Genomic DNA, 27,904 nt, shown 5'->3' with positions numbered 1-27,904 from the left:
AGAAAAGTTCCCTTGCCCTAGGGGTAATTAGTGTCCTTGGAGTTAAATAAGCTAATACTTAGACACCTCTGGCACAGGCAATTATGTTTGTGTATTGAATAATTGATTCAAAGAGGGGGGAGAGGGGGGGCTGCTAATCAGATCTGAGCATAATGAATTGATTTAATTAACAGGGGAATCTGAGGGTCCCTGGGAAAGGCGCGCATTTATTCAGCGGCAGGAGAGAGCGCGAGCACATAAATTGAGAGAGAGAGAAAGAGAGAGAGCGAGAGAGAGGAAGGAAGGAAGGAGAGCCAGCCTTTGCCGCCGCGATAGGTTCGCATCTTGCCATCCTCCAGGCAGACCCCCACCCTCCCCTTCACCCCCCTCCCCACTCCGTCCCCCTTTGAATATCAGGGCCGACTGCGAGGGGAGGCAAGCTCACTTTCGGGGGGTTTCGCGGCGGATCCCGTCCCTGAAGAGCGCAGGAGGGCCATTATTTTTAATGAGGGGGAGGATGGGGACGGGCACGGGGATGGCGAGCCTCCGCCTAGCTTAAGGGGGAAGCAAGCAAGGGCGAGCCTGCCTTTCTTCGCCCGCGCCGGGCCCTTTCTCCTCCTCGATGCGTGCCATTCCCAAAGTGGCACCCGAGTTGGAGGCGGGCAGTCTCTGAGGAGCCCCGAGAAAAAGAGAGAAAGAGAGAGAGAGAGAGAGAGAGAGTCTGCTTTGCTTTCTCTTGTCCCCTGAGCTGTAATTCTAGGCAGCCCCCAGCGCGATCAAGGTGAAAAGTCGCGCAAGTGTAGCCGGGCCGGGGCGAGAAGAAGGGGGGAGAAGAGGCGAGCGAGGGGAAAGGAGACCGAGGCTGACCGGGGAGCCGGGCAGGAGGGACGGGTGCCTTTCTCGCCCGCTTGGCAAAACACAACCTTGCGCGCCGTGCCTCCCTCCCTCCCCGTCCCCTTCCTTTTCCAACGGAGCGGAGGAAGAGCCACCGGCGGCTTGGAGGGCGAGCCCAGCGCGGAGACGGAGCGGCGGAGGCAGCCGATCCCGGCCACCATGGTGCTGGACAAGGAGGACGGTGAGTGGCGGCGGAGGGAGGGAGAGAGGGAGGGAAGGGCGCCGGGAGGGGAGAGCTGGGGTGAGCGGGCCTCTCCGGCCTCGCTCTTGGCTCCATGCCTCCTCACTCCGCTCCTCCTCCCGAGCAGCTGGCGAGAGGCATCCGGGCAAAGCGCGCTCCTGGCTGCCTACGAGGAAGAGCGCGCTCCTGATCCCCCCCTTCCCCCAATTGGGCGTCCCAGTGACAACACTCTTCCACGGGATCGGCTCCATACACTCCCGTCACACACACACAACGCTTCATGCTCACTCGGTTTCTTTGGAGAGCCTGCCTCTGTCCCTGGATTCGCCAACCTGGCGCGTCAAGCCCTCACTCCCATTCCTTCCTTCTCTTTCTGTCTCTTTGCAGTCCTTCCTCCCTTTGCCCCGCTTCTACCCTAGCCTTTGCCTTCTCTTCCTGCACCCTCAGAGAGCAGGCAGGGGCAAACTTCGTCCCTCCAGGTGTTTTGGACTTCAACTCCCACCATTCCTAACAGCCTACCGGCTGTTAGGAATGGTGGGAGTTGAAGTCCAAAACACCTGGAGGGACGAAGTTTGCCCATGCCTTCTCGTAGAGTCATAGAAGAGACCTCGTGAGCCCATCCAGTCCAACCCCCTGCCAAGAAGCAGGAAAATCGCATTCAAAGCACCCCCGACAGATGGCCATCCAGCCTTGAGAAACTGCAAGTTGCTTCTGGTGTGAGATTTGGCCGTCTGCAAGGACGTTCCCAGGGGACGCCAGGATGTTTGATGTTTTACCTACCACGCGGGAGGCTTCTCTCATGTCACAGCATGGGGAGCTCCTCAGACTCGAACCGGCAACCTTCAGGTCAGCAACCCAAACTTTCAGGTCAGCAGTCCTGCCGGCACAAGGGTTTAACCCATTGGGCCACCGGGGGCTCGTTTTAAGCCTCCACCACACTCCGGGGCAGAGTTCCACTTCTTAACAGCTCTCACACAGTGAGGAAGTTCTTCCTAATGCTCAGGAGGAATCTCCTTTCCTGTAGGAAAGTCTCCTAGTCTCCAGGACAGCAGAGAACAAGCTTGCACCCTCCTCCCTGTGTCTTCCCCTCCCATATGTATACACGGCCATCACGTCTCCTCTCAAGCCTTCTCTTCTGCAGGCTAAACGTGCCCTCCTTTCTCTTTCACTTTCCCTCTGACCCCTTCCTACCTTTTCGCCCCCCTGCGCTCTTCATTCAGTCGTCTGGCTTTTTCTCAAAGGAAAGGCTCCCTGAGGTCTTGTTGTGGGGCAGGAGCAGATGTGTGTCTTCTGTGGGACTTGGGAAGAACAAGAGAGAGGCAGGTTGAGAGAGAGAGGGGGGCAGCCTGTGTGCAAGTTTTCCAAGAAGCGTGTGGTTATTGTCAAGACTTGCTGGGCCTCAGTCGGGGAGGGCGACGGAGGGGAGGCAGGAGTCTCTTCGAGGGTGGAAGGCTATCTGAGCTCATTAAAAGGGCAATTACTTCGGGGGAGGAAGGGAAACGGGCTCCGGGGGGAGGGAGGGGAGGTTAGGCATGAAGCTTCCTGGAGGCATTGAATCAATGGGCTCCTGGAAGTTGTCTGCAGATGAGAGTCCACTTTCAAACGCAGTTGGAGCTGTCAGTCCCGGTTGGAACATTTTCGGGCAATGGCTTCAGACAACCCTCTAGATTGGATGGAGTAATGCTTCCACAAACAGCAACAGAGAGACCAAAAATGCTCACCTGACAGGACTTGGGCTTCTTGGGATGTCTACAAATCTCTTGGGTAGCCCACGTCCCATACAGATTCTCTTGTCCATTGGGTGACTGGGGAAAAAAGGATCATGCAAGAGGATATCTTGGCTTTCTTTTCTGTTTATGAATCAAATGTCTCTTCTACACCTTATTTGTGTGGCAAGAGGGGGAAAGGACCCAGGCTTTTCAACACACAGTCTGAGAATGCAGCAAAGGTGTGCATGTGCCAGCACTTGGACCTCCAAGAGCATCTAAGCACATGCACTTTTTTAAAAAATGTAAAAGTGTAATTCAAAGCAAACAAGTGTTTGAAAAGACATGTTTAATAATAATGGGTGTACCTCTCAGAGAACTGTAGTTGACTCTATTGTGTGATGTCCTGTGGATGTTAATTTTGTATGTACATGCAACAGCTCTCAGACTTTAGAAGCATTTCTGCTGTGCTTTTACTATATGGGACTGGGGTTGCACTCCCATTGTGTTTATATAAACAGGTGCAAGTACCAGTTTTCTGGCCAATACTAGGTTTACTTTCTGAGTATCACTGCAGGTCAGGTAGTTGACCTTTTCTCAGTTTTGTTCATTCATTTTCATTTTTCATTATTGTGTTTATTTTGTGGATGGCTCATAAGAACACTTGTTGTATCATACTGAGTTGATGTCCCATTTATTTCTTCTAATTCACATGGCCATATGGCTGAAAGGTAAGCTTTCTGCACCACAAGCCAAGGTGCTTTACAGAAGTGCAACTCAATGTGGTAGCCTGTGAACTGGTACTGAGTCCTAATTCTTGGGATTCAGGAAAATTCCCATGAGGAAAACATTCTTTGAAGCTAATGGGCACAATTGTGGCCACTGAAATATTGAAAACAAATAATTGGTGCTTCCCCACATCAGACAGCATAGGAAGCATTGATGTCCGTGGCTCATTGGCCTCAAACCTCCTCCACCATAGAGCAGAACTCTTCTCGACCCATCACTCCTTTAGAACTCAAAGCTATACACGTCAGAAATAAATCCCAGCATTTGGAGGAAGGTTTACTCCCAGGGAAAACACATAGGATGCTCCCAAGTCCATGTTTCCAAATCCTTCAAAAGACATTGCACAGCCAGGTAGTTCTTTCTTCCCAATGTAAGAAAGCACGTGGGAAGTTTACAAATAGCAAGTGGCAATGTCTTGAATCTTGGTAAAATAGCTTACTTGAAGGAGAGCCATTGCATAATGTAACAGCCTCCATATGGTGAATGTTGCCATCAGAAAAATTGTTAGAATGGAAGTGAAAATCTCTCCTGGGGACAGAATTACACTTTGGCTGTAATGACACAAAGAAGAGTTATGGGAGGACTAAAGTTTGGGAAAGGAGGTTGTGTCTGAAGAATGAAATGATACTTTTTGGAGTATGATTCCAAGAATCCTCTGACCAGTATGGCTGGCAATTCTGAGAGTCATAGTCCAAAAAAGTAACTTTTACAAGCTCTGGTTTATTTATTAATGTGGTTATTTGGCCAGTTTCTTGACTAATGAAGTTATTTTAGAAGTGACATCCTGTGAAGGTAAACTCCCTTTCTGTGTTCTGCAAGTTCCTTACCTCGATTGTTTTTTTCCTTTCATTTCTGGGTTTTGTGAATTTTTGAACTGGGAAGATGTACCTTTGAGCAACAGTGCAGAATGTGTAAACTCTGTCTGTACTGAAAATTAGCTTTTCTGAAAAACCAACTTGATATAAACAAACCCCATAGCAGTGAACTAAACCACAAGAACTCAGGGTGAATGTGTTTCATGGTTCATCCTTCATACTGGGAGGCAGAACTCTGCACTTAAGTTGTCCATATCTGTGTCAAGACAGGCAGGGTAGGAAACTGACTGTGATGTCTTGCCAAATGTGTGCAAGTTGAGCATCCCTTATCCAAAATTCAAAGATCCTCACACCATCCAAATCCAAAATTGTCCACATGGGTGGCTGCGATAGTGACACCTTTGCCTTTTGATGGCTCAATGTACACAAATTTTATTTCATGCTCAACATTATTATGTATTTAAAATTATGTTCATTATATGTGTAAGATGAATATGAAACATAAATTAATTTTGTGTTTAGATTTAGACCGCTATCTCCAAGATATCTCATTGTGTATATGCAAGTGTTCCAAAATCCTCCCCAAAACAAACACAGAAACAAACCAGTCCTAAATACAGAATGGCTCTGGTCACAAGCATTTTGAATAAGGGATGCTCAATCTGTATATTCTGTGCTATTCATAGGGAAATAAAAAGGGAAGACAGGTTTATCTTGGTCACTCGTGATCTTAAAAAGAATTGCAATTTCTCTCCAAAAATTAAGTTGCTTCGTATCAGGTTGACATGTTTCATTTAACAGTCTTAACTGAAACTTCATTAGCAACATCTAATTTTCCCTCCCCACCTTTCCACACTATTTTTAAAAAATCACTACAATTGACAAAAACGGTTTTTCTAGCAGTTTTCTGGTGCCATCAAAACTTTGGTCCAGTCAAAAGCACATATCTATATATATGAGACAAGTTCTTCTAGGACTTACTCTGAGATTCCTGTAGTAACTGCAGTCTGGTTTTTTCCAAAAAAAAACCCCTCTCCCCTTTCTATATCCCCCTAAAGACAAAGATGTAAGAGGTTAAGTAATGTCAGTATAATTAAACAAGGTTAATTCATTTCTGTTTTGTCCCCATGAGACTTCCTTTGCGCTTCCATCTGCTCTGATTTCGATGTGTGAACTGCAACCTGAAAGATCCTGGCAGTGCGACAGAAACATTACAAATTTTATTTGACTGGTGTGTGTGTGTGTGTGTTTTAAAAAAGTTATCTTTTCATTACACTTTTTAATAATAAATGGAGTGACATTCTGTCCTCCCTTAACTCTCTCTCTCTCTCTCTCTCTCTTTTTTTTTTGGCCAAAGGGTACCTGGCAGCCTCTCGCTGTTCAAATATGATTGACGGGTCAAACAGCAGGATGCTGCCACCACAGAGGTAGTAAGGGAAGCAGGTGAGCTATGAGGAAAGACTGAGATCTAACGCGAGTTTCCTAATGGGGGTATTTGGGTCCTTTCATGTATTGCAGACATACTCATTAAACATATGGAGCTCAGGGGGCTGGGACGATGGTGTTGTAAGGAAGTGAAACCAGGAACATTGATTATCCAGACAGTTCTCAACAGCCTTCATTCCAGGAGCCCACATGAAATGCCTGTATAAAAGGATATAATAGGGATGGCAGTGACGGCAAAAGAGGAAATTAGAATGGGACGTACTTAAAAAGAAGAAATGTTAAGGAACAAACCCCTGATGAGAGGGATGTGGAGATCTGAGTAGCAAATTCAAGTGGCACCTGAGAAAGGTTTCAGAATTATTCGACAGGGATTTATATTAGCAGAGAAATTCACGCCTGTCTGAAAAAGGAGGGACAAATGCTGGGGAAAGCAGCTTTCTTTTTCTTATTCATGGGTGTTGCTTTTACTCCATTTTCTCTCTGCTTGATTATGTTCTACTTCTTGTTCATTGACAAATGTCAATAGGGAATATCCTCTCACTATGTATTGAAAATGAGGGTGTGGTTGTTTTTATTGGTCTTTCGCTGGTAGAAATGCCAGTGTTTCACTTCGGAGCAAAGTCAGATTTTTCACTTTTGAAAAATCTTAGCATATCGGGTCATAAAGTGCTGTCAGTTAAAAGTTAAAAATAAATAGGACCTGCTGAAGCAAAGCATTCCTGTTCTCTGATTCAGTTCGTATTCTTTTCTACAGTATTCTGTTCCATTCTCCAATTCATCCCTCTGATTTCCGGGTCCCCTCTTGCAGCAGACAGGATACATCCCCACTAGATAGGCTCAATACTTTGGGATCCTTTTTCTTCCCCTCAGTGCATTCCACTCCTTTTGTTTTTATTTTTGCAGATCCTTTTCAATTTTGCGTGGGCAGTCCTATTTTGGCTGCCACTGTGCTCACTCCTCACATCAGAAATAAAAGGAATGATATTCTGTAATAAATGTTGCTTTGCTTGAAATGGATGCTGAGGTCATCACAAATGTTACGAAATGCCTTCTGAAAAACAACTTTCGAAAGAAACCTAGAATGCTGACAATTCAAAGTCTGTTTGACAGTTTGGTAAAGACTGCAAAGGCACTAATTTCCTTTGGAATCACTAAGAATTAAGTGCAAGCTTACACCGGTGCATCTGCAGGAGAATGATCCTTCTGTTAACAGACTAGCTCTGATACTGGTCCAGAAAAACCCTAGAAGTCTAGCAGGGATGGGACATTCAGGTTCTTCAACTTAGCTTAATCATCCAGGTAAAAGCTGGAGGCTATGGGATGGGATAGGTTAACTTCTAAATACACAAAAGCACACACACACAAAACCCACATTCTTGATTTGATATGTCCTGGCACACTATCAAGGCATGTCAGCGAGGGAGCATCACTTCATATATTTTCCAGGTAATCTGATAGGATGTGAACAAAGGAATAGAAAGTGATATTGAAAAGTGGGGGTGAAATGATGGAAAGGTCCTTCTCTAGTTGGGATAGGAGTAAAAATATAGATATATAGTAAGACCAACATATCCATGGAGGATATGTTCCTGGACTTCACATGGATATGTGAGACTGCAGTTGGTAGCAAACCTTATTTTCAGTGGAATCAATGATGGGGTTGCCTTGTACAGGGGAAGGCCCTAAGTGAATAGGTGAAACAGGATAAGTGAAACCACATATATTGTATGTGCGGGGCATATTGTATACTACTTTGATAGCAAACACTCTGGCCTGGAATACATGTAAAAGTTATATTTACATGGGCTGGTTACAACTTAATTTTACCTTGCTATTCTCTTTTTTTGGAGTGAGGAAACAAAAGGAAACTAACTTAGTACCCGACATAGGTCCAAAACTCATGACAGAGTCATTAATATGAACATGCAGGTTGCATTTGAACTGCAAGAAACAACTGTGCAGTGAGATAATTCAATACAGAACAATAATAATCCATGTTTTAATGAAAAGCACTTTGATTAACAGTTTGGGGGTACAATCTTGCCAAAATTAAGCACCTTTTAATTGTGCTGATTTCAGTAACCAAGATATTTAATTCTTCCTTGAAATCACTGGGACTCTTAAAAGTGTTTTAACATTAGCTGGATTGTGCTGGTAGTTTATTTGTCATCTGTAGACCATTAAACACACACACACACACCTTGTTTACACAAAGGAGAATAAATGAAGGAGAAATCCAAATATCCCTATTTATGGGTAAAATGAACAAACGGAATACTTTAGAGGGCCCTGTCCAGCATTATCAACTATTCATTAAAATTAGTGAGAAAAGCTTAAATGGTGTAAAGTATCTTGCTTCTCTGAAATACTATAATGGTAAGAATCCCCCTTAAATAATAACAAAGTTAAAAGAAGCCAGTGGTATTATATGGGGATAACTATGCTTCAAAAACTTCTTAGAGCTTGATAGCTATTTAAGTTTAATAATATATTAGAGACGTATCGTATTTGATTTTATAATTCAACAACCCAAGCTGACTGAAACTCAGCTAAACAGATGTTAAACAGATGCTGTGAATTTTTGAATTTGGAAGAAGTGATGCTTCAAAATGCAGTGCTTTAATGCTTCGGTCCAAAACTACTGGTGATTAGGTTTGTTGGGAATGACTAGACACTTTCTTCTGAAATAAGGGATCATGGCATAAAAATCCCACTTATAATGGTTATATTCTTGCTCTAAGAAGTGGGTAGTGGCCGAGAATGGAAGTTTCAGGAATTGAATGAAATTATTCTCCGTGCAAAACGATATATTGGACATCAAATACATCCTTTTAAAAGGCGATTCTTGTATCTGTTGTAAAGTAGAGGAAGAAGTATCATGGAGACTGGGATAAAATGTTTTCTTGGTTTGCAAAAAGGCAATTGGAAACTTATTCTTTAGCCCCACATATATAAAAGCCTTAATCATGGTTTTTGCAGTAGAAACACAGAAACGCTTAAGGATACAGTTGATATATATGTGCAGAGAGAGGTACTTCATTTCAGATTTGGATGTTACCAGCTATGTTAAGTGTCGCAGTGACTTAGCTAGGAATGGTGGCATGATTGAGCTGAAGAAAGGCTTTGGTGAAAGGGCTCTACGCTTTCCATACTCAAGGCATCATTAAGAGGAGAGGCTGGCTCTTAATTGTCTATGAGCTCTTGCCCCCTTCATGCAAAAATCCGTGGTTTAGATTAATTGAGTTTATATTTATATTATATTTTATATATGGTACTGGATCCAGAGGTGAGAAGCGGACTGTATTTTATAAAGGTAGCTGTTAGATCTATTCAGATATAGAAATATTGAGTGCAATGGCTTTAGACCTAAGGTGAAAGATTCACTTGTATAATAACCTTCTACCTTGTCTAGTGGGAACCCATTTGTTTGGAATCCAAATTGCTACATGCATGTATACTTACCCAAGGGAAGAAAAATTACACAATGTGGGTTGAGTATCCTTATCTAGAAATCCAAAGTCTAAAATTGCCCACATGAGTAGCTGAGAGTGACACCCTTGCTTTATTTTTTATTTATAGTATTTATATTCCACCCTTCTCACCCCAAAGGGGACTCAGATATACACACATATATACGGCAAACATTCAATGCCATTTATACATTGACAAGACAGACAATTGTAAGTAGATAGAGGTATATATAGGCTTTTTCCATCTTCAGCATCTTGGAGGCTTGTGCTTCATTCCGGCCATGGGGGGAACGGGATGGTGCTGTCACTCCATCTCCCTGCCAAAGAGCTTTGTTAATAAACTTCCTCCTTGATTGAATCAATGGCATTTTTCTGGCATTTCCTTATGGGTGCATTAACACTATCCTGCTTTTTAAAAGCAGTACCTATTTATATACTCACATTTTGCTTTCAAACTGCTAGGTAGGCAGAAGCTGGGCTAAAGCCCAGGAGCTCACCCTGACCCAGGCTTCAAACTGTCAGCTTTCAATTGGTAAGATTTACTGCAGCTGGTGGTTAACTTGCCCGGCCCTTTCTGAGGGTTCAACATAGACAAACTTTCTCTCATGCACAAATGTCTTAAAATATTAGTTATAAAATCACCTTCAGGCTATGTGTGTGAAGTGTATATGAAACATAAATTAATTGCATGTTTAGACTTGTGTCCCATCTCCATGATTGTTTATAATGTCCATATATGCAAGCACAGGCATTCCAAAATATGGGGGGGAATCCCAAATACTTCTGGCCCAAGTCATTTTGTATAAGGGATATTCAGCCTCTGTTGTTTCACATCCTATAGTGAAAAGCAGATGCATATGGATATGTCAGTCCCTAAAAAGTTGTGGAACAATCCTCTTTAAAGGACTATCTTTTGCAAGATAAAAACATTGCCTTTGAAGAATGCAATTTGATTTACAATAATAATAATAACATTAATAATAATACACTTTATTTACATCCTGCCACCATCTCCCCAAAGGGACTTGGGGTGGGTGCAGCATATAATATAAAACAATAGGTAAAGGTAAAGGTTTTCCCTTGACATTAAGTCTAGACTTAAGTCCGACTCTGGGGGCTGGTGCTCATCTCCATTTCTAAGCGGAAGAGCCAGTGTTGTCCGTAGATGCCTCCAAGGTCATGTGGCCGGCATGACTGCATGGAGCACCGTTGCCTTCCAGTTAGAGTGGTATCTATTGATCTACTCACATTTGCATGTTTTTGATCTCTTAGGTTGACAGAAGCTGGGGCTAACAGCTCACCCCGTTCGCCAGATTCGAACCACTGACATTTTGGTCAGTAAGTTCAGTAGCCCAGCAGTTTAACCCGCTGTGCTATCAGGGGCTTCATATATATGAAGTGTATATGAAACATAATTTAACTGCATGTTTAGACTTGGGTCCTATCTCCATGATAGCTCATGATGTACAACACAGGCATTCCAAAATATTGGGGGTGGGGGGAATTCCAAATACTTCTGGCATTTGGCATAAGGGATACTCAACCTTGTTCTGCTTCACATCCCATAGTGAAGAAGAGACATATGGATGTATCCCTCTCTAAAAGGTTGTGGAGCAATTCTCTTTAAAGGACTATCTTTTGCAAGATACAAACATTGCCTCTGAAGAATGCCACTTTAGTCCCTGGTCATTTTTGTTTGGAAGTGAGCAGAAAGTAGGGTGCCCTTTTCAAGAGTATGTAAGACAGGCATGGGCAAACTTTGGCCCTCCAGGTGTTTTGGACTTCAACTCCCACAATTCCTAACAGCCTACGGCTGTTAGGAATTGTGGGAGTTGAAGTCCAAAACACCTGGAGGGCCAAAGTTTGCTCATGCCTGAAATAAGAGATAAAATATAGGGGGGAGGAGAGTTTTATCTGGCCCACGTGATTAAAGGTGGGTTCAAATCACTAAGTAAATCTAGTGTGGTGAAAAGGGTGAGCCCCAAAAAAGCAGACACAACAAAGTTGATGGAAATTGTTCCCTACAGTTGGCTTGTCTGGGTTTAGCGCAGAAGGTGCTGCAGGTGGTGCTGCTGAGCTGGAAAGCTTTAAATTTCCCATTAGAGCCTGACAGAAGAATAAGCGGGGGTCCCTGGAAATGAGCGCATTTATTCAGCGGCAAGGGCGCAAAGCTCACACAAATGGAGAGGCAAAGGCAGCAGCAGCAGCACTAGCAGCAATAGCAGCTCGGCGGTGGCGGCGAGGTGTTTTTCTCCTTCGTCTTCTTGGTCTCTCTCCTCCCCACCTCCTCCTCCTCCTCCTCCCTCTCGCTGAGTGTAATTTTTAGATTGAGATCCAGCTTCCATCCGAGGGGGGGAAGAAAACACTTTATATAAGGCTGAAAGCGGTAGAGTTGCCACAGCCAAGGTGATGGGCTATCAAACGCAATTACATTAAAACAGATTATACTGTGCAAATTGAGCCATTTAGAAGGTGAGAGCAGCAGCAAAGAAGCCGCGCCGCGCCGAGCCTCCCCCTTCTCCTCCTTCTCCTAAATTGCAGTTTTGAGTTCCTTGCAATTCAGGGGGACGAAAGTAGGAGAGGGCGCTTTTGTATCTGCAAAGTGCTCCGCTTCTCGCAGGTAATTCTAACTGAGTGCAATCTAGGTTAAAAGCTGGGCAACTGGATCATTAGAGCTCGCTCTCGCTGCGAAAGGACAATCCCACGCGCGACGGCGGAGCTCCTCTCGGCGCCGCCGCTGAAGAAGAAGAAGAACAAGAAGAAGAGCCTCGTCGCCTCTCCTCCTCCGCCGCCGCATCCTCTTCTTCCTCCTCCTCCTCCTCCTCCTCTCCTCGGACTTCCTGCGACCCCGGAGATGATGGTGCTCGACAAGGAGGACGGTAGGTGAGCCCAGGCCCGGAGCAGCGCCCGGGCAATGTATTCAATGCATGGATGTGTGTATGGGTTTCTGTGCCTACATACATATACATCAGGCATGGGCAAACTTCGGCCCTCCAGGTGTTTTGGACTACAACTCCCACAATTCCTAACAGCCTACCGGCTGTTAGGAATTGTGGGAGTTGTAGTCCAAAACACCTGGAGGGCCGAAGTTTGCCCATGCCTGATCTCCATGCATGCATTCGCTCCTGACCCCTGTGCCAGAGGACAGCATGCTGTCTCTTCTGTTCCTGGAATGAATGCCAGACCAAAGTTCAACCCACCTAGTTTTCCTTGGGGTTCTGGAAACCGGATAGTTTCAAAAGAAGTTTTGGGAAAGGGGAGGAGATGTGTTCTTAGCACCCTAAAGTTGGCCACCCCAGCATTGAACCCTTTGTCACTGTACTTTGGCCCGCAGATGGAGTATTTTGTTATTGGTTCTGTTATTAAGTCTGTGGTTAATTGATTTATTTGTATGTTTGGCGTACTTATGTGCATTATTGTATTATGTTTTGTTCTTGTATGGTTTTAAGTTGTATGGTTTCCTTTGCTATGTTGGAAACTGCCCTCAGTCCCTTGAGGAGATAGGATGATATATAAAAAGATTTATTATTATTATTACTATTTCACATTTACAACATTTCCCCCCATTGTTTCAACTTTCTTTTGGGAAAACAAATATGAACATTTGGTTGCTGTGAGTTTTCTTTGCTGTATGGCCATGTTCCAGAAGCATTCCCTCCTGACGTTTCGCCTCTATCTATGGCGGGCATCCTCAGAGGTCATGTTGGAGTAATGTTGGAAACTAGTCAAGTGAGGTTTATATATCTGTTCAGGTGGGAGAGAGAACTTTTGTTTGTTTGAGGCAGGTGTGAATGTTTCAATTGGCCACCTTGATTAACATTGAATAGCCTTTCAGCTTCATGGTCTTGCTGCTTACTTCCAGACATGAATCAATCAGGGTCAGCTAACACCTCCCAAGAAAGGATTCCCCCAGGCAGTAAGCAGCCAGAACTTGAAGCTGAAAGGCTATTCAATGCTAATCAAGGTGGCCAATTGAGACATTCACACCTGCCTCAAACAGGCAAGAGTTCTCTCTCCCACCCTGAACATTCCACAGATACATAAACCCCACTTGACTAGTTTCCAACATTACTCCAACATGACCTCTGAGGATGCCTGCCATAGATGCAGGCAAAACGTCAGGAAAGAATATTTCTGGAACATGGCCATACAGCCCAGAAAACTCACAGCAACCTAGTGATTCCAGCCATGAAAGCCTTCGACAATATAACATTTCTTTTTCTTCTTGTGAGAGGGGCATCTTTAGCATTTTGTACCTGTGTTACATCTTTCTTTCCTTGTAAATAGGAACAGGGTGACAGGGAATACACCTGCTAATGGGCTCTGATTGTTTGTGGGGGGTGTAGATAGAATGAAAGATGTTTCAGAAGTTGGAGAACTGCTTTTACTTTTGAAAACGTATCCATCTGAAGCAGTCTTCTTTTTCCTGGTGGTGGAGAGAGTCTGTGAATAGCATTAAAATACGCATTCAGAAGCTGTAGCATAGCTTGGTTGTAGTAGTGTAGTGTAACTCTGCCATGCCTGCTGGAAGGCAACTGACATGGGTGATTTCTAAGAAAAAATATAGCAAGTGAGAAAACTGTTTACTACTCTAGGAAGGCATGTCATCTGTTTCAGCTTGCTATGGAATGTTTTTATAAGTAGGAAGGAAGGATAATTTTCTAAGCTTTGGGCGAATTATGTTCATTAGTATTATTATTATTACCACGAATACTGCTGCTGTTGCTACTTTGAATAGAATCAGAGAGGCAACAAAGCAAAGGCTAAAAAGTTATCCCTCCCCTGACATTTATTTAGCTTTTCCTGTCAAAAAAAATGGCACAGGACAAACTAGAGAGGACTTGAGTGCGATAAAATGTCAGGTTTTGTGTGTAGTGATATTGTTATGATGTGTTATTACGTGCATTTCCAAAGTGACAGCTTTTAGGTGTTTGTGCATAACCGTCTGTGTTATCTATTACATGGAATGTGACATATCAAGAGAAGGATTCCCAATTTCTGAGGCTGAAACTCAGCCTCACAATTCCTCCCTTCAAGTCTTCCAGAGGAAGTGCAGTTAAATAACGTTGGACCTGCAGTTGGAGAAAGTGCTCCACAGAACTTTTCATGTATGGTATATGATTTAAGGCAGTTCTGAATATGAAAAGACAGCTTTAGGTTACCTAACTTGGCAGTGTAAAATTATTAGTTGACAGCATTTGCTGGCTCTTTTAATAATGTCGCTTTCATCAAGGCTAACTTGTCATGATGGCTGGGATGGGACACAGCTAGAATACAATCCAAACATTTTGAGGAAATGGATAGCTATAGATGACTTATAAAAGACTTATCAAGTATCCACTGGTGTGTTTAAAGTGAGAGACAAGCATTTGTATTTTTGTGTAAGTGCAACATTTTCATCTCTATTTGGTGGATTGTCTGAGTGAATGCTGTCAAGTGTCACGACTAGATGTAATTTATTGTATGTGATCATTATGACCACATTTTTCTTTCAGTGAGCTAAAAATATATTTAATTTGTAACATCGTATTGTGTTTTAACGTGCTTTTCATAACTTGACCATTTAGACAGCCTTTTTGTTTGTTTTTCTTTTTGAAAACTTTGGGATACTACCTTCTGGAAATTGTAATGTCTCTAAAAATCTTGGCATGAACTGACAATCATATGGGTGAATTAAAGTTGCAACTGCATTCTGAATTAACTGGATCTACATGGGGTCAGGAAAGTCTGTCCAGTTCTGTTTGACTGTCCTGATCATGCACTAGGGGTTAAAAATAAAGTTGACCTCTGCTGAGTCAACAATACATTGGATTATGTATAAAGGATGGACACAGTAACTAAGAACTGAAAATAAAAACAAAGATTCCCTCACATAGGAATGGATGAAGATGGGAACAGCTTTAAAAGAGATTTGAAAAATTAGGTATAATTGCTATAGTGTACATATACTAGTTTCACCAAATCTTTGCATTCAGCATTCTTTTAAATAAACATTTTTGAGATCTATTACTTTGGCAAAAGAAGGGGCTGAAGGTTTTTGGAAGGATTTACAAATCCCCACAAGCCCTGTTGACTATCGTGAATGAAAACATATACCTTGATAAATTGCCCTTTGGTGTCCAGGGTAACTATTACAGTTTTCAAAGGTCTTTTGAATTACAGTACTTATTAACTTTAGTTGCTTTGAAATTAAATAAATAATAAATAAAATGTTAAATTTCACTTCTCTGAGCTCCACTTCAGAGTATGAAGTGTTCAAAGGAAAACACAATATCCTATGTTTGTGGTTATATACCATTTTAGTTCACACTTAAGCTGGAGGCGGTTGAACACTTGAAGCAGAGCTTAGTGTCCAAAAAACAAGCTTAATGAAAAGATCAAAGATGAAATTGTTATGTGTATGTAGGTCTTGTTGAAATTGATAGGACTTGCATAACTGTGCCAGTTTTCTCCTCAATTTTCACGGGGAAATCTAATACACGAAGAAAGGTAGTGCTATAGAGAAATCTGGAAATGAATGAATAAGAGGGATGTAATATACTCTGAATGGTGACCAATGTACTTCAGAAATCATACCAATCTGCCAGCACACCCAAAACCAGTCAAATTGGAACACTGTGCTCTTATCTATTTTAATCCCATTTCTTCAAATTAAACACAGTTGACTTCAATCCAATTAGCCTACCCTGGCTACCTTTGTGGACTGGCTGTTAGATTAAATGCAAAATGTTTAGATAGCCTATGTCTTTTGAGGAAAGCTCGCCAGAGATAGGGTGGCAGGTGTAACAATCGGGGTATTTTGCAGGAATTGAGAACATAATTTCAAGTACATTGAATGTCTTTGCAAAAAGTCTTATTCTATAATAATGTGTAAACGGACAGTAGCTGATATTTCTTACAAGAAAGTAGCTGCAGAAACCTGAACCCCTAGATGCGGTCAGCTCAGGTTTAGATGGAGGTTTGTAGTAAGGCAGCAAGGTAGAAATGGAAAGGAAACTCATGAGTGGGAAAATTGGAGAGGTCAAATGACTGACAGCGAGTGGACTTGAAATGAAACTCTTACAAAATTTTGAAACATTTTCTGATCCTGGAAATTCTGAAGAATGTATTACAGAAGCATCTGTTTTCAAGAAAGCAGAGACCTTTGCTAAATAAGTAAATGCCCACAACTAAAATAACAAAACCAAAACAAAACCGCCCCCATCCTGAATTTCACTTTTGAGTTTATGTCAGAATCTGAGATTTAAGTACCAAGCTTTTCACTGTGACTCCAGTGTGATGCTTATGATTCATTACACATTTGAAGTTATTGGGGAGCAACTACCCATGTTATTTTAAACAGTGGCTATGTATTCTTGAATTGGATTAGCAGGACATATCTACCCAGAATTGAGGCAACCTGAGTAGAATTACAACCTAAATATTATGTAAAATTTATAATTAAGAGAATAGAGTTTCATTAGGAAAAACGCATCTTTCAAAATAATGGTGATGGTAGGATTTCAAAAGCTGGAAAATGGGGGGGGGGGAGAGATTACCAATAGACATTGGGCAGAAAGCTGAAGGTAAATGTGATTTCAGAAACAGCAGCTATTGGAAGCACGAGCTGTTTCTAGAGCAAGATATTCATCATCATCATCCTGTGCAATAGCTGTTGAAAAGAACAGAGGTCATTCCATCACAGTGGTAGGAAGGATCAGGGTTAGTTAGAGAACTCCAGGTACTTGATGCTGGGCTAGATTTCTCTAATAATAGTACAAGTCAAAGTGTATAGATAAATGGATCAAGAAGGGACCATCGATTTGATGTAAGATACCATTAGCAACACACTTATGGGCATTTAAGAAGGCACTTATAGACTTGAGACAAACCTAAAGTGCAAGGAAGAGCTGTTGATGATATTGAAATATAGGAATGGGAGACACTTGGCATAATGTGAGTGAAAAAGTGGAGGAGGTAGGACAGAAGAGACTGGAGAACTGCTGTAAAATTGCATCTTAACTTTACTTCTGCTTCGCATATGTATATATGTACGTACAGCATATCATAATATTGTGGAACCAGTAAACCTGTATCTATATGTTGTCTGTGTGTCTGCCTTCTATCTTTCTGTGACATACTTCTGCCTCCTATAATGATGACTTTCTGTATTTGGGTCAGATTTATTTACAGAACATAGTTCAATAAAGATAATTTGGAATTTTATTTTTAAAATTTCAAAATGTATGAGGAAAGCCTTGTTATTAAATTATTAAATAGCCAGTTCAGCAGGTGATGCAGTATGAAAAACGCTTTGTTCAAAATGAGTAGCATCTGTTTCGGGTTATTGATTGCATTGATCATTGGTGATTGCATTAAAAATGAACTGATAGTGGTAAAAAAAAAGCAACAGATATATAAGCAATTTTGGCAAAGCATAATGTGTTACCAATGGAACTCTTCACCCCATTGACCACAAAGAGTTTTGAAAATAGTATTATGGGAATTTGGATGAACATGTAATTTGTTTACATCAGTGAATATTGGTAATTATAATATATTACATTTAGAATATTAATAATCAAAGTGTCAGAATAAATATTAACATAGCAAGAGAGAAAAAATGGGTGATGGAACCTCAGCATCTCAGAATAGTAAACTGAATCTTCATTTGTGATTAGCTATTTGGATATCTGAAATACACCATGGCCCCTTTAGGACGTGAATTTTTCAAATTTGTTTTCTAAAGTGGACAAGAGGTTCAAAAGTGTGAAGCAGAAAATATGTATTGGGTGATATTTGTTCCTAGGGGGTAGGTGTTATTTGGTACTTGAGCCACCTCATTTTATCCATCAAAAAGAGGAAATAATTTATTGAAGGGGCATTAAGACTTGGAGTAGCAGAAAGCCAGGATCATCCATCAAATAGAGCATTTGATCTAGAAGATCTGGGTTTCTAACTCAGCTTCAATCCAGATCCATTAAGCATATTTGAGCAAATTAGTAATTCTCAGCCTTGGTTTCATTGCACCACAAGATAGTTGTGAAGATGAATAAGTGAATGCTTGTAAAGCACTTGGCATAGCAAAAGTGCTAATGAAAAGATGACTGGAAAGCAGCGTCTTTGTATTTGAAGACCAAAAGGAAAGGTAATGATGTCGGCTTTAAGAAAAACTGCACTCATTAGTCAACTCAACAGTTACAAAATTGTTGAGATCTTCTGATTTCTTCATCAAATGGGATATTGCAAAGGCGGGAGAGATGAAGAGAGAAAAGAAATGGTTGAAGATATGAAGCTAGAGCACACAGAGTTCAAACCTCAAGGTGAAATACAGGATAAAGTTGCAAACATTTATGTTAGGTTGTACCTGTTATTGTGGTAGTTTCAGATTGGATCTGGGGCTGTCCGTATGATTGCTGCAATGGAGAATATAGACGATTAAGATTTTTTGGAATTGGTGGACATTGAATGGGCTCTACCGTTCCATTGCTGCAGTAGAAGTTTGACTGGCTTTTCTTGTAGACTCAAGTCCTAGATATTTTCCAGGGAACAAACAAAGGTACTGTATTTGAAAACTCAAGCAGGATCCCTCTTTCAGTTTATGCTCTTATTAATTCCCAGTGTTGCTGTTAGGAAGCAGTTTACAGTGTGAAAACAGTTCTGCTGCCTACTTCAGCCTGAATCTGTGGGGAGTGGAGAGGTGAAACTGGACAGAACAGTAGAATATTCATGGCTGTAAGCATTTGAGGTTGTATTACTTTTAACTGGAGTGTAGAAGAATCCCCAATACATAGGGATACAGACTTTATCTTTCTACAGACTGGCATTCAATTTTCATGCTGCACTCACGAGAGATGATAAAATATCAATCTCTTTGCTGTAGCAGCTCTTACGAAACACTGGAACTACAGAATCTTCAAAAAATGTTCCTTTTAAGAGCAGTACATTATTAATAAAGTAGTCCATTAGGTCTGGTGATAAAGGGTCAGGGAGTCTGAAATATCTGTCTCTCAAATGGTTAAGGAATTTATCACGGTTGGAGGATTAATTGATTTCATTTGGGAAGCATTTTAGTTCTTCACATTTCAGGTCCAGAGGTAGTTGTGCTCAGCTTACAAATGGGACTGTACTACTGCAAGTTTTTGTTTATCAGCTGCCTCACATTATAATTTTGATTTTTTTCAGTGCAAATAAGCCCCAACCTTGGAATGAATATTTGTTTATTGGTTATGTATTTTCACCTTCTTCTGAGGATCTCAAGAGAGCATTTTACTCTTACAACAGTTCTGTGCGTGAAATTTAAACTTATAGATAATGACTTGCACAAGTATGCCAAGTAATTCCCTGAGCCAGATTTTGAAATTATTTCCTTATTCCACATCCAAGTTTAGGACTTCATCGCATTCTCAAGCTGTGTTTTAAAATAGTTTATATATCTATGTGTGTGTATATATATATATATATATATATATAAAGCCGGGTGGGGGGATGCGTTGTATTCTCTTGAGTATGGATTTTTTGATAGCAGTTCCTGAAACAGAATATAGGATCAAGTGGGATGTAAATGAAACAATAATAGGATGGGATCTAAAGAAAATGAATAAGAAGGAAGTCACATAAAAGACACCATTATTATTTCCGGCAGTGATTTAACTTCAGAGTAGACGGAGCTGCTTATATTGACTTACGTTCTTTGTGAAGATTGGCAGTGTGTGTGAATATATTATAGCTCATTGTTTCCTGCAAACCACCTGCTGAAATTGTGTGTGGTACATGTTCCCACTCACATAGGTACACATGCTGTTCTCCTTTACAGATCCACATAAAACGGATCAGGATTTTAATAGTTATTGCCCATTTCATAAATCCCAAAACACATCCTATAAATTATCTTTATACTGTGGGTTCAAGAAATCATATCAAAAAAGGATTGGGGCAGCACCAAACCACAATTTAATATGTTGTGGTATTTCTTTTAAGTGGATTTATCATTGGATATTATTGAAAGATGTGGTTCAGGCTCCCTCCAAAGAAGTTGTTTGACAAAGTCATCCCTCATAATTATATACTTAAAATGAAGAGAATGGGATCACAACCACTACCTGAGCAATTGCCATCCCTTCTTCAATGATCAAGGCCTGCAGTCTTGCAAGCCGGGCTCAGCTTGGATGGAAGAAACGGAAACACATTGCAGTGGACTTGATTTCTAATAAATAAAAGCAAGTATAATGAGTGTGTAACTGGGAAGGAAGATAAAGGCAGCCATGCTTTAAATTGTTAATGACGGTGCCAATGGCTGCAGCTTTACCACAGCTGTTTAAATTGATCAATTTTGTTTCGGCAGTAGCCCGGCGTGCAGCCCTTTCAAGGGAGTTCCAAGATATTTTAAAAGACAAATCTGGATCTTATTAAACGGCCCTTTCGGAGGTCTGGAGTGCCAGTATTGCGGATTATTTTTAAGGGTGGATTTGCTTTCTATTATCACAGGAACACATTCCGGGTAACACCTCCAAGCTCCATACTTCTAATAAAACTGGAGTCTTGAAACCACTTAACAATTAAAGCGACTGGGATTGTTTGTGAGTGGATTGTGGGCTGCTGCCTAAGTGTTCCGCCTGGTAATTTTTAACTAATGGAGTTTAAATCAAAATGGTGGAATTGAATACAGGCAAGAAATACGCCGCTGCTTTGCCATGGACTCTTGGCAGGTGTCTAGTGGCAAGCTGTTGCCTTGCAGGGGGAAAGGGTGAGTTTATTTCTCATTACCAGCTTGTAGGTGTGCCTTTGGGTCAGGCACCTTTTCAAACTAGACAATTACAGTGCTAAGATTCCACTTTAGCATTTCGGGCTGGAAAATTCTCATCCAGACAATGCCCTTAGTGCCTCATTAAATTACAAATCCTGGGATTCCATAGGAAGTTAAAATTGGGATGACAATGCCATAATTTTGTATTGTGAAAGGGTCCTACAAGTGAGTTATGTGGGTCCAAAGACCAACATTTTGACCTGCAACCCACTGAAGACTTCAAAGATTGTAAAATAAATCTCTCAATAAAGGGGTTAATCAGTGGTAAAATAGTGCTGCCCCTCCCGTACCATTCAAAAGGGGAATTGCTTACCTGGAGGTTTCTAAAGGAGTTAATTTGCCACCTTAGCAACAACCGTAACAGAGTTCACAGCTGTGAAAACATTAACAGGGCAGCAGGTAGCTTGGGGACTACTTCACCCATCAACCTGGCAGTGGTCCCTGGTCTGGTGCCAGTTTCTGGCAGGTTTCCAGGAAAGAAAGAACCAAAGGAACACAAACATGGTGCTGGTCTTTAGCACATTAAGGGGGGGGGGCAACTGGTCCCACACATCAGGGAGACTAAGGGCTCTTCCACACAGCCATATAAACCAGAATATCAAGGCAGCTTTGAGCTGAGTTATCTGAGTCCACCCTGCTTTGAGCTGAGTTATCTGAGTCCACCCTGCCATATATTCCAGTTCAAAGTAGGTAATGTGGGATTTTATTCAGCTGTGTGAAAGGGGTCTAAGAGGCACTGCTTTAAATTGTTCTGATAGTGATACTTAACATTTATGTAACACATAAAAGACTAAAAGTTTCTACACAACGTGTGTAATTGTAATCCTGACAACTGCTCTGTTAGACCCTCTCAATTCTATCACAAACACCTATAAACAGGGCTTGTTCTAGGCATCCCATGCGCAGCAAAAAGCCATCTGCTGGGATTCCCAAGTATTCTTAGAGGTCTTCCCTCCCATATGGGTGTAGTGGTAGGTAACAACAAGCAATCTGTGACTGGACATTACCTGCTGTTTTTAGTCTCCCAGTGTAACCTGGTATAGCTGTAGATCACAATGAGAAATTTAATGAATCAAATGACTTCTCAAATAATTGTAACTGTCAGTACTTAAGCCCATTGCTGGGGACAATGGATAGGCCAGTGGAAAAAGCCAGAATTGATCTAAATGGGCTTTCCCAGGACCCCAACACCTACCTAAGGGCCCTTCCACACAGCCCTATAACCCAGAATGTTAAGGCAGATACTCCACAATATCTGCTTTGAATTGGATTATCTGAGTCCACACTGTCAGATAATCCAGTTCAATGTGGATTTGATACATCTTTGTGGAAGGGGCCTTAGAGTACCATTCACTGTTGCTTGAGAGCTCTAAATGAATATTGGCAGATGTGATATTTGAACTAGGGACTTTCTGAGTCATATACCATGCTAGATCCAATGTATTCTATAGGCATTTCTTTAAAATCCCAAGCACCCAACATTTCCTTAGTGTGGTGTTTGGCTTCAAAGACCAGGCAGAATCTGGTGTCCTTCAAGTATTTACGTGTGCAACAGTTGTACAGTGGTGAGTTTTTTGGCTCCACATGCATAGTGCAATACACACACACACACACACACAAGTCCCTAACAAGTCCCTAGTCTCAATATGCTGCCTCAGTTTCAGCTTTGTGTATTCATCTGAATTACCCGTTTCTGCCGCTGTCGCATGAGCTTTCATGCGACAGTGGCAAAAATCGTTGCTTTGTTTTTCCTTGGTTTTGTATTTGTGTAGGGCTTCCAAATTCTCCCCTTGACAACCACTAGCAGTTGAAGGTATCTGAAATGGTATCGAAGGGGTGGTCATCTAAAGGAAAATAGACTTTGCTTGATCCCTGACTGCCCTGTTTCCATGCTCCCTAATGTGTTAATAGTTGAGTTTACATTTTCAATAAATATGTTGTTGTTGTTGTTGTTATTATTATTATTATAAACCATGTTTGCAGAAGAAATGGTTTCTATAAACACTCGGTTATGGACTTGAAGCTTGTGTAGCAAGGCTTGCATTTTGTGACCTATCTGCCAAGCACGCAGCCCTCTTTTGAAAGGGACTCCTTTCTGTCTGTTTTTTTTTTTTTTTTTTTTGCTCTTGCTCTGTGCCCTTCCATTCATTTGCCTATACAAAGCAATAAAGGGTAAAACTAAAGTAACATAAATTGGTCTGTCTTCCTGAATCCATGTCTCGCTAATGTACCCAGATTAACTCAACTGTAAATTGTCTCCTTTGGATGTCGTGTCTTGCTGAAAGTTTCCTATATGATTCATGATTTGAATTGCTTTTAACAGCTATTGGCTAAGCAATATGGTAAATGTACAAGGTGATGCAATTGGCATTAGTGAGAGAGAGGATGCACAGGAGCATGTAATGCAGTCAATACTACATTAACTACTGATGCCCAATTACAGAAACTGGAAGAGTGGCTTTTAGGAGCATTAGGACTTGCAGAAGAGCTGAGATCACCTGCCGCTCCTTGCCTAAAAGCTTCACCCTTTATGCGCTGGGATCAAAGCAAACATTTCAGTCACTATTTTGTCATGTACAGCAACAAAGTGGTGTGTGCTGGGGAGGGGACAGATCTCTCTTCCCCCACTTGCTTCCCCTTTCCTAAAAAGAAGTGTCACACAGATGCTCTTAATGCATGCAAATTCAAATCTCCATATTTCAAGATTTCACTCTCTCCCATCTCCTGGGGGAAAGGCCTTATTTGAATAAAGACTTTAACCACCTCTGTACTTACTTGTTCTGTTGCTCTGTTCCCTTTTCATTTAAAAGTCTGTCCTGCCTCCCCTCTCCTTCTAATACTGTCTTTGCTTCAGTAAATCACACAGAACAGGATTCTTCTATTCTCTCGCCCACTGCCTCCATCACCATATTTCTGCCCTTTCTCTAATCACAAACTGATTTTTTTGATCTTCTGGGTGCTTTAAGTCTCTAGAAAGTGTTCTAAATTTAGATCGAGATTGAGGTTTAGTTCTCCCTGAGATGGTAAATCTAGTGTCTCAGGTTTGCTACTTCATTCTACAGGTAGGGGTTCATATGACTGGTGATACATATGGAAGAGAGAAAAAAGAAAGACAGGCAGACAGAAAAAAAATCTCTGCATATAGAAAACCAGTTTGTCAGGGAGAAAACTAGGTTGGAGCCTTCTTCCTTGACATGCTGATTTTTTCATAGTGAAATTGTCTAGATGGTGATATTTATTTTTAACATTTAGCTGAGTCCCTCCGACGCCGCCCTAAGTCCCTCCGGGTGAGAAGGGCGGGATAGAAATATTTGAAATAAAATAAATAAATAAATATATGTTTATATTTACATAGCAGAAACAACATCATCCACATACAAGAGAAAGAGTATCACCGTACTATGGAGAAATCATGGTGGGGAAGAGAGAATCAAATGTTTGGAAAATCTTTAGCAAAAAATCTAAAGTGGAGCACAATCTTCCTTCTAAAGTAGCCCACTGGTCATGTTCAGGAACTATGTAATAATGACTTCTGTGTAATGTGGAAGATGTAAAGCAGTGCTTGGGAACCTGAACTCCCATTTGTAAGCTGTTTCTAACTTAAGTCTGTAGTAACACACACCAGACAAAGGTTTTTCAGTGAAACATAGCATTTTTCTCCTCAGTGAAAAACTTGCAAATATGACATTTTTAACAGTTGACATCAAGGTGGTATTATTTTTTCAAGTAGTTCAACACATACTACAGCACAGAGCTTGGAAATGCTATTTTGTTTAGACTTCAACTCCAAGTAGAGTCAGCATGGCGTAGTAGTTGAGTGTTGGATTAGGATTCAGAGATCAGGGTTTAAATCCCAGGCTTGGTCTAGGAAATCTGCTGGGTCTCCTCAAGCAAGTCATATTCTCTCAGCAAGAAATAGGAATAATCAGCTCTGTGGTACAAGCTGAGCATCACTTATCTAGAATTCTGAAATCTGAAATACTTCAAAATCCAAAAATTTCCACATGGGTGCATAGGATAGTGACTTTCTAGTGGTTTAATGTACACAAACTTTGTTTCATGCATTAAAATATTTAAAATATTGTATAAAGTTACCTTCAGACTGTGTGTATATGGTGTTTATAAAACATTTCATGTAATTTGCTTTTAGACTTGTGTCCCATCTCTAAGATATTTCACTGTTGACTTTGCCTTCACAGAACAGGAAAGAAGATTGCTCATAATTCCTCTTTTGATCCCAGTGTTTTACATGTACAGATGGAGTTCTTGATACTTACAACCCTTCTTCTCAATCTGACTGTATATGGATATTTGATTGTATCAAATATCTTTCAATATTTTCCAACCCATTTGTCTCCAGGTGGACTTTGTATTCTGACTGTCTTGGGACCATCTACACTGACTATTTAATTCAGCTTTAAGCTATCTTCAAAATGTTGCAGCTAGACTACGCTTTAAACCCAGTAATCTGACACAAGCAAAGTTGGGGGGAGTCCAAAATGAAGCCCTTAATGAGTATCAGCACATGGTAGTGTAAGCCACATCACATGGCAAAATTGGCCCCACAGAAGGCAAATCGATGTGCAGATACCCAAAACACTTCAGTCATGCACATTCACATTCCAGAGAGGGAGTTGAAAAACACCACATTCTCCACGGCTATCAAGCTGCAGATCCTAGAGCCAGTTTGAGGCCAGCTTTTGCATGTGTCTAATCACCATCTGGGTCTTGAACTAGTTCCAAGGTTTACAATCTGATCATCTTCATAACAAAATCGTTTTCTCCAATTCCAATTTTAGACTGAGTTAAGTGGTTAGTGTAGATGTGCCCTTGGATGCTGCAATTGAGATATGAACAGCTAGAATAAAGTCAGTTGTCCATCATAATGGGAATGCAGTAGGATTTATTTTGATGTGTTTATGTAAGGCAGTAGATGCATGGTAGAAGATCTTTTCTGAGCAACAAAAAGTGGAAGCTCTCTCTCTCTCTCTCTCTCTCTCTCATATAATATTAGAATTTCTTCTGCTAGACTGAGGAGCAAAACCACAATCATGAAGTATGAAAGTATGGGACTGAGGCCTGTTGGTAGTCCCAGCTCAATTAGATTAGTTGCATGAATGGAATATGTAAGTACCTCTCATTGGTCTAGCTCAGTGGTTCCCAAACTTATTTGGCCTACCACCCCGTTTCCAGAAAAAATATTACTCAGCACCCCTTGGAAATTAATTTTTTAAAATTTTAATAGCAATTAAACAGAAAGATATATGTATTAATGTTTCTACCTTTTTCGTAAAATATAGTAAAGAAAGATGTAAATTTGAAATTATGAAACTTTTTTTGAACTCAGAATAGAAAGGTACAAATGCACCTGTAGCCATCACCGCCCCCCTGGATTGCTGCAGCGCCCACCAGGGGGCAGTAGCACCCACTTTGGGAATCACTGGTCTAGCTCAAAATTAAGATCATATTTTCAAAGGAATGATACCAACCTCCATACCCCATGATTAACTACTATACATGCCAGTCTTGCCACTGATTTACTGAATGCCATGCATGTCTGTATGTGTTTTATTCTATTCTTATCTTCCAATTCATTATTCTTTAAACATTTAGAGGTATGCTAGCTTTCCATCTTTTCAGGGCCATGGATGCCATGTGTTGGAGGTATCGGGTGGCTTGGTTATAAGATGGTTGGCTGTCCAAAATGCTATAACAACTTGAAGTCCGTGGCTCCACAATCAAAATACATAACCATATGCTTTCTTTCAACAAATGAAAATTTCCAACCTGTCAAATACAAACACATGTTGTTTATTCATGTGATTAAGGTTTGGTTTTATAAGCATTGCCTCAAGTGGTTTAGCTGTAATAGCATAGGATCCTAGTTTCCGCAGTGTGAGAAATCTATGTCTTCTTTGGGTTATAATCACAAACTTTTGCATCATGATACTTTCCTTGGTGTAGTTTTGGGCTACATATGGTGTTCCCCCTTCTCACATTCTTAGTTAATATAAACATTAACAGACACGTACGTGTGTGTGTGCATGCTAACCCTCTCTCCATTTGTTAGCTTTTTGTGGCTTAAAAAAAAAGTGCTCCCTTTAAGTGGACTGCTCTGCAAAATATGTACATTCATAAAATAGCTGATTGAAAAGCAATATTTCAGATAAATACAAGCCAGCGATCTATCAGCAGCTGTAATAAAAGCTGGGCTTCAGGCTGTGATTTTATTTTGAAATAATAAGAATTGCTTTATTCTTTTTACTTGAGTTACCATGGTAATTCTGTCGTGTAGCAGTGTTATATTGATTTAGAAAGTGGACAGTAATATTTCTTTTGTGTTACTCTGTTTCTAGGGGTTGATTTCTAATTTCCACTTGGAGATTACTTTTATAAATTTCTTAAGTCCTTCCCCCTTTTTTTCTCTAGGAGTGTAATTTTCCTCTCATACAGTGCTATTTTCTGAGCTTATTGGTTTGCTCTTATTTTAAATTAAACTTGCTGGTTTCAAATATTGAAATGACATCTTTGTCTGTGTCTGTACTTTGGTTTAGCAAAATATTACAGTCTGGTATTTTATGCTTAATAATTTAAAGGAAGCTTTATGGCCTCCATCAGTGGTTCTTGGGTAACATATGACTAAACCAACAGAGAGCGTAGACCTCTCACATTTTAATATTGTGTAATGATGCCTCTGCCTTGCATACTCTTTCCTTTTTAAAGAAAAATGTACCTGGTGTGCAAGAATAAGTTTTAATAATTAAGATCTAACGTTATTTATGTGCATTTACAATAGCAGGCATGGTTTCTACCTTTATATATTCCCAAAGCCACTAAGA

At 41.0% G+C, this 27,904-nt stretch overlaps 1 protein-coding gene across 5 annotated transcripts in view; it reads left to right on the top strand.

Annotated features, from left to right (window-relative positions):
• The first annotated feature begins 557 nt into the window (after nt 1–557).
• Nucleotides 558–27,904, top strand: part of lmo1 (LIM domain only 1) — a 119,736-nt gene continuing 92,389 nt past the window's right edge. The window contains exon 1 of one of the 5 annotated variants that reach the window (XM_003225329.4): nt 558–1,054. In XM_003225329.4, the coding sequence (XP_003225377.1) occupies nt 1,033–1,054 (22 nt within the window). In that variant the 5' untranslated portion in view covers nt 558–1,032. Of the gene's footprint in view, nt 1,055–1,710; nt 1,901–11,378; nt 12,164–27,904 lie in introns of those variants that run through there. The other 4 variants (XM_062967684.1, XM_062967682.1, XM_062967685.1 and 1 more) reach the window with 4 other exon arrangements.

The sequence above is a fragment of the Anolis carolinensis genome, chromosome 1 (genome assembly GCF_035594765.1).
Source record: "Anolis carolinensis isolate JA03-04 chromosome 1, rAnoCar3.1.pri, whole genome shotgun sequence".
In the NCBI taxonomy this organism is placed as follows: Eukaryota; Metazoa; Chordata; class Lepidosauria; order Squamata; family Dactyloidae; genus Anolis; species Anolis carolinensis.
The sequence above is the reverse complement of the archived record's forward strand: the minus strand, read 5'-3'. Positions and strand labels throughout refer to the sequence as shown.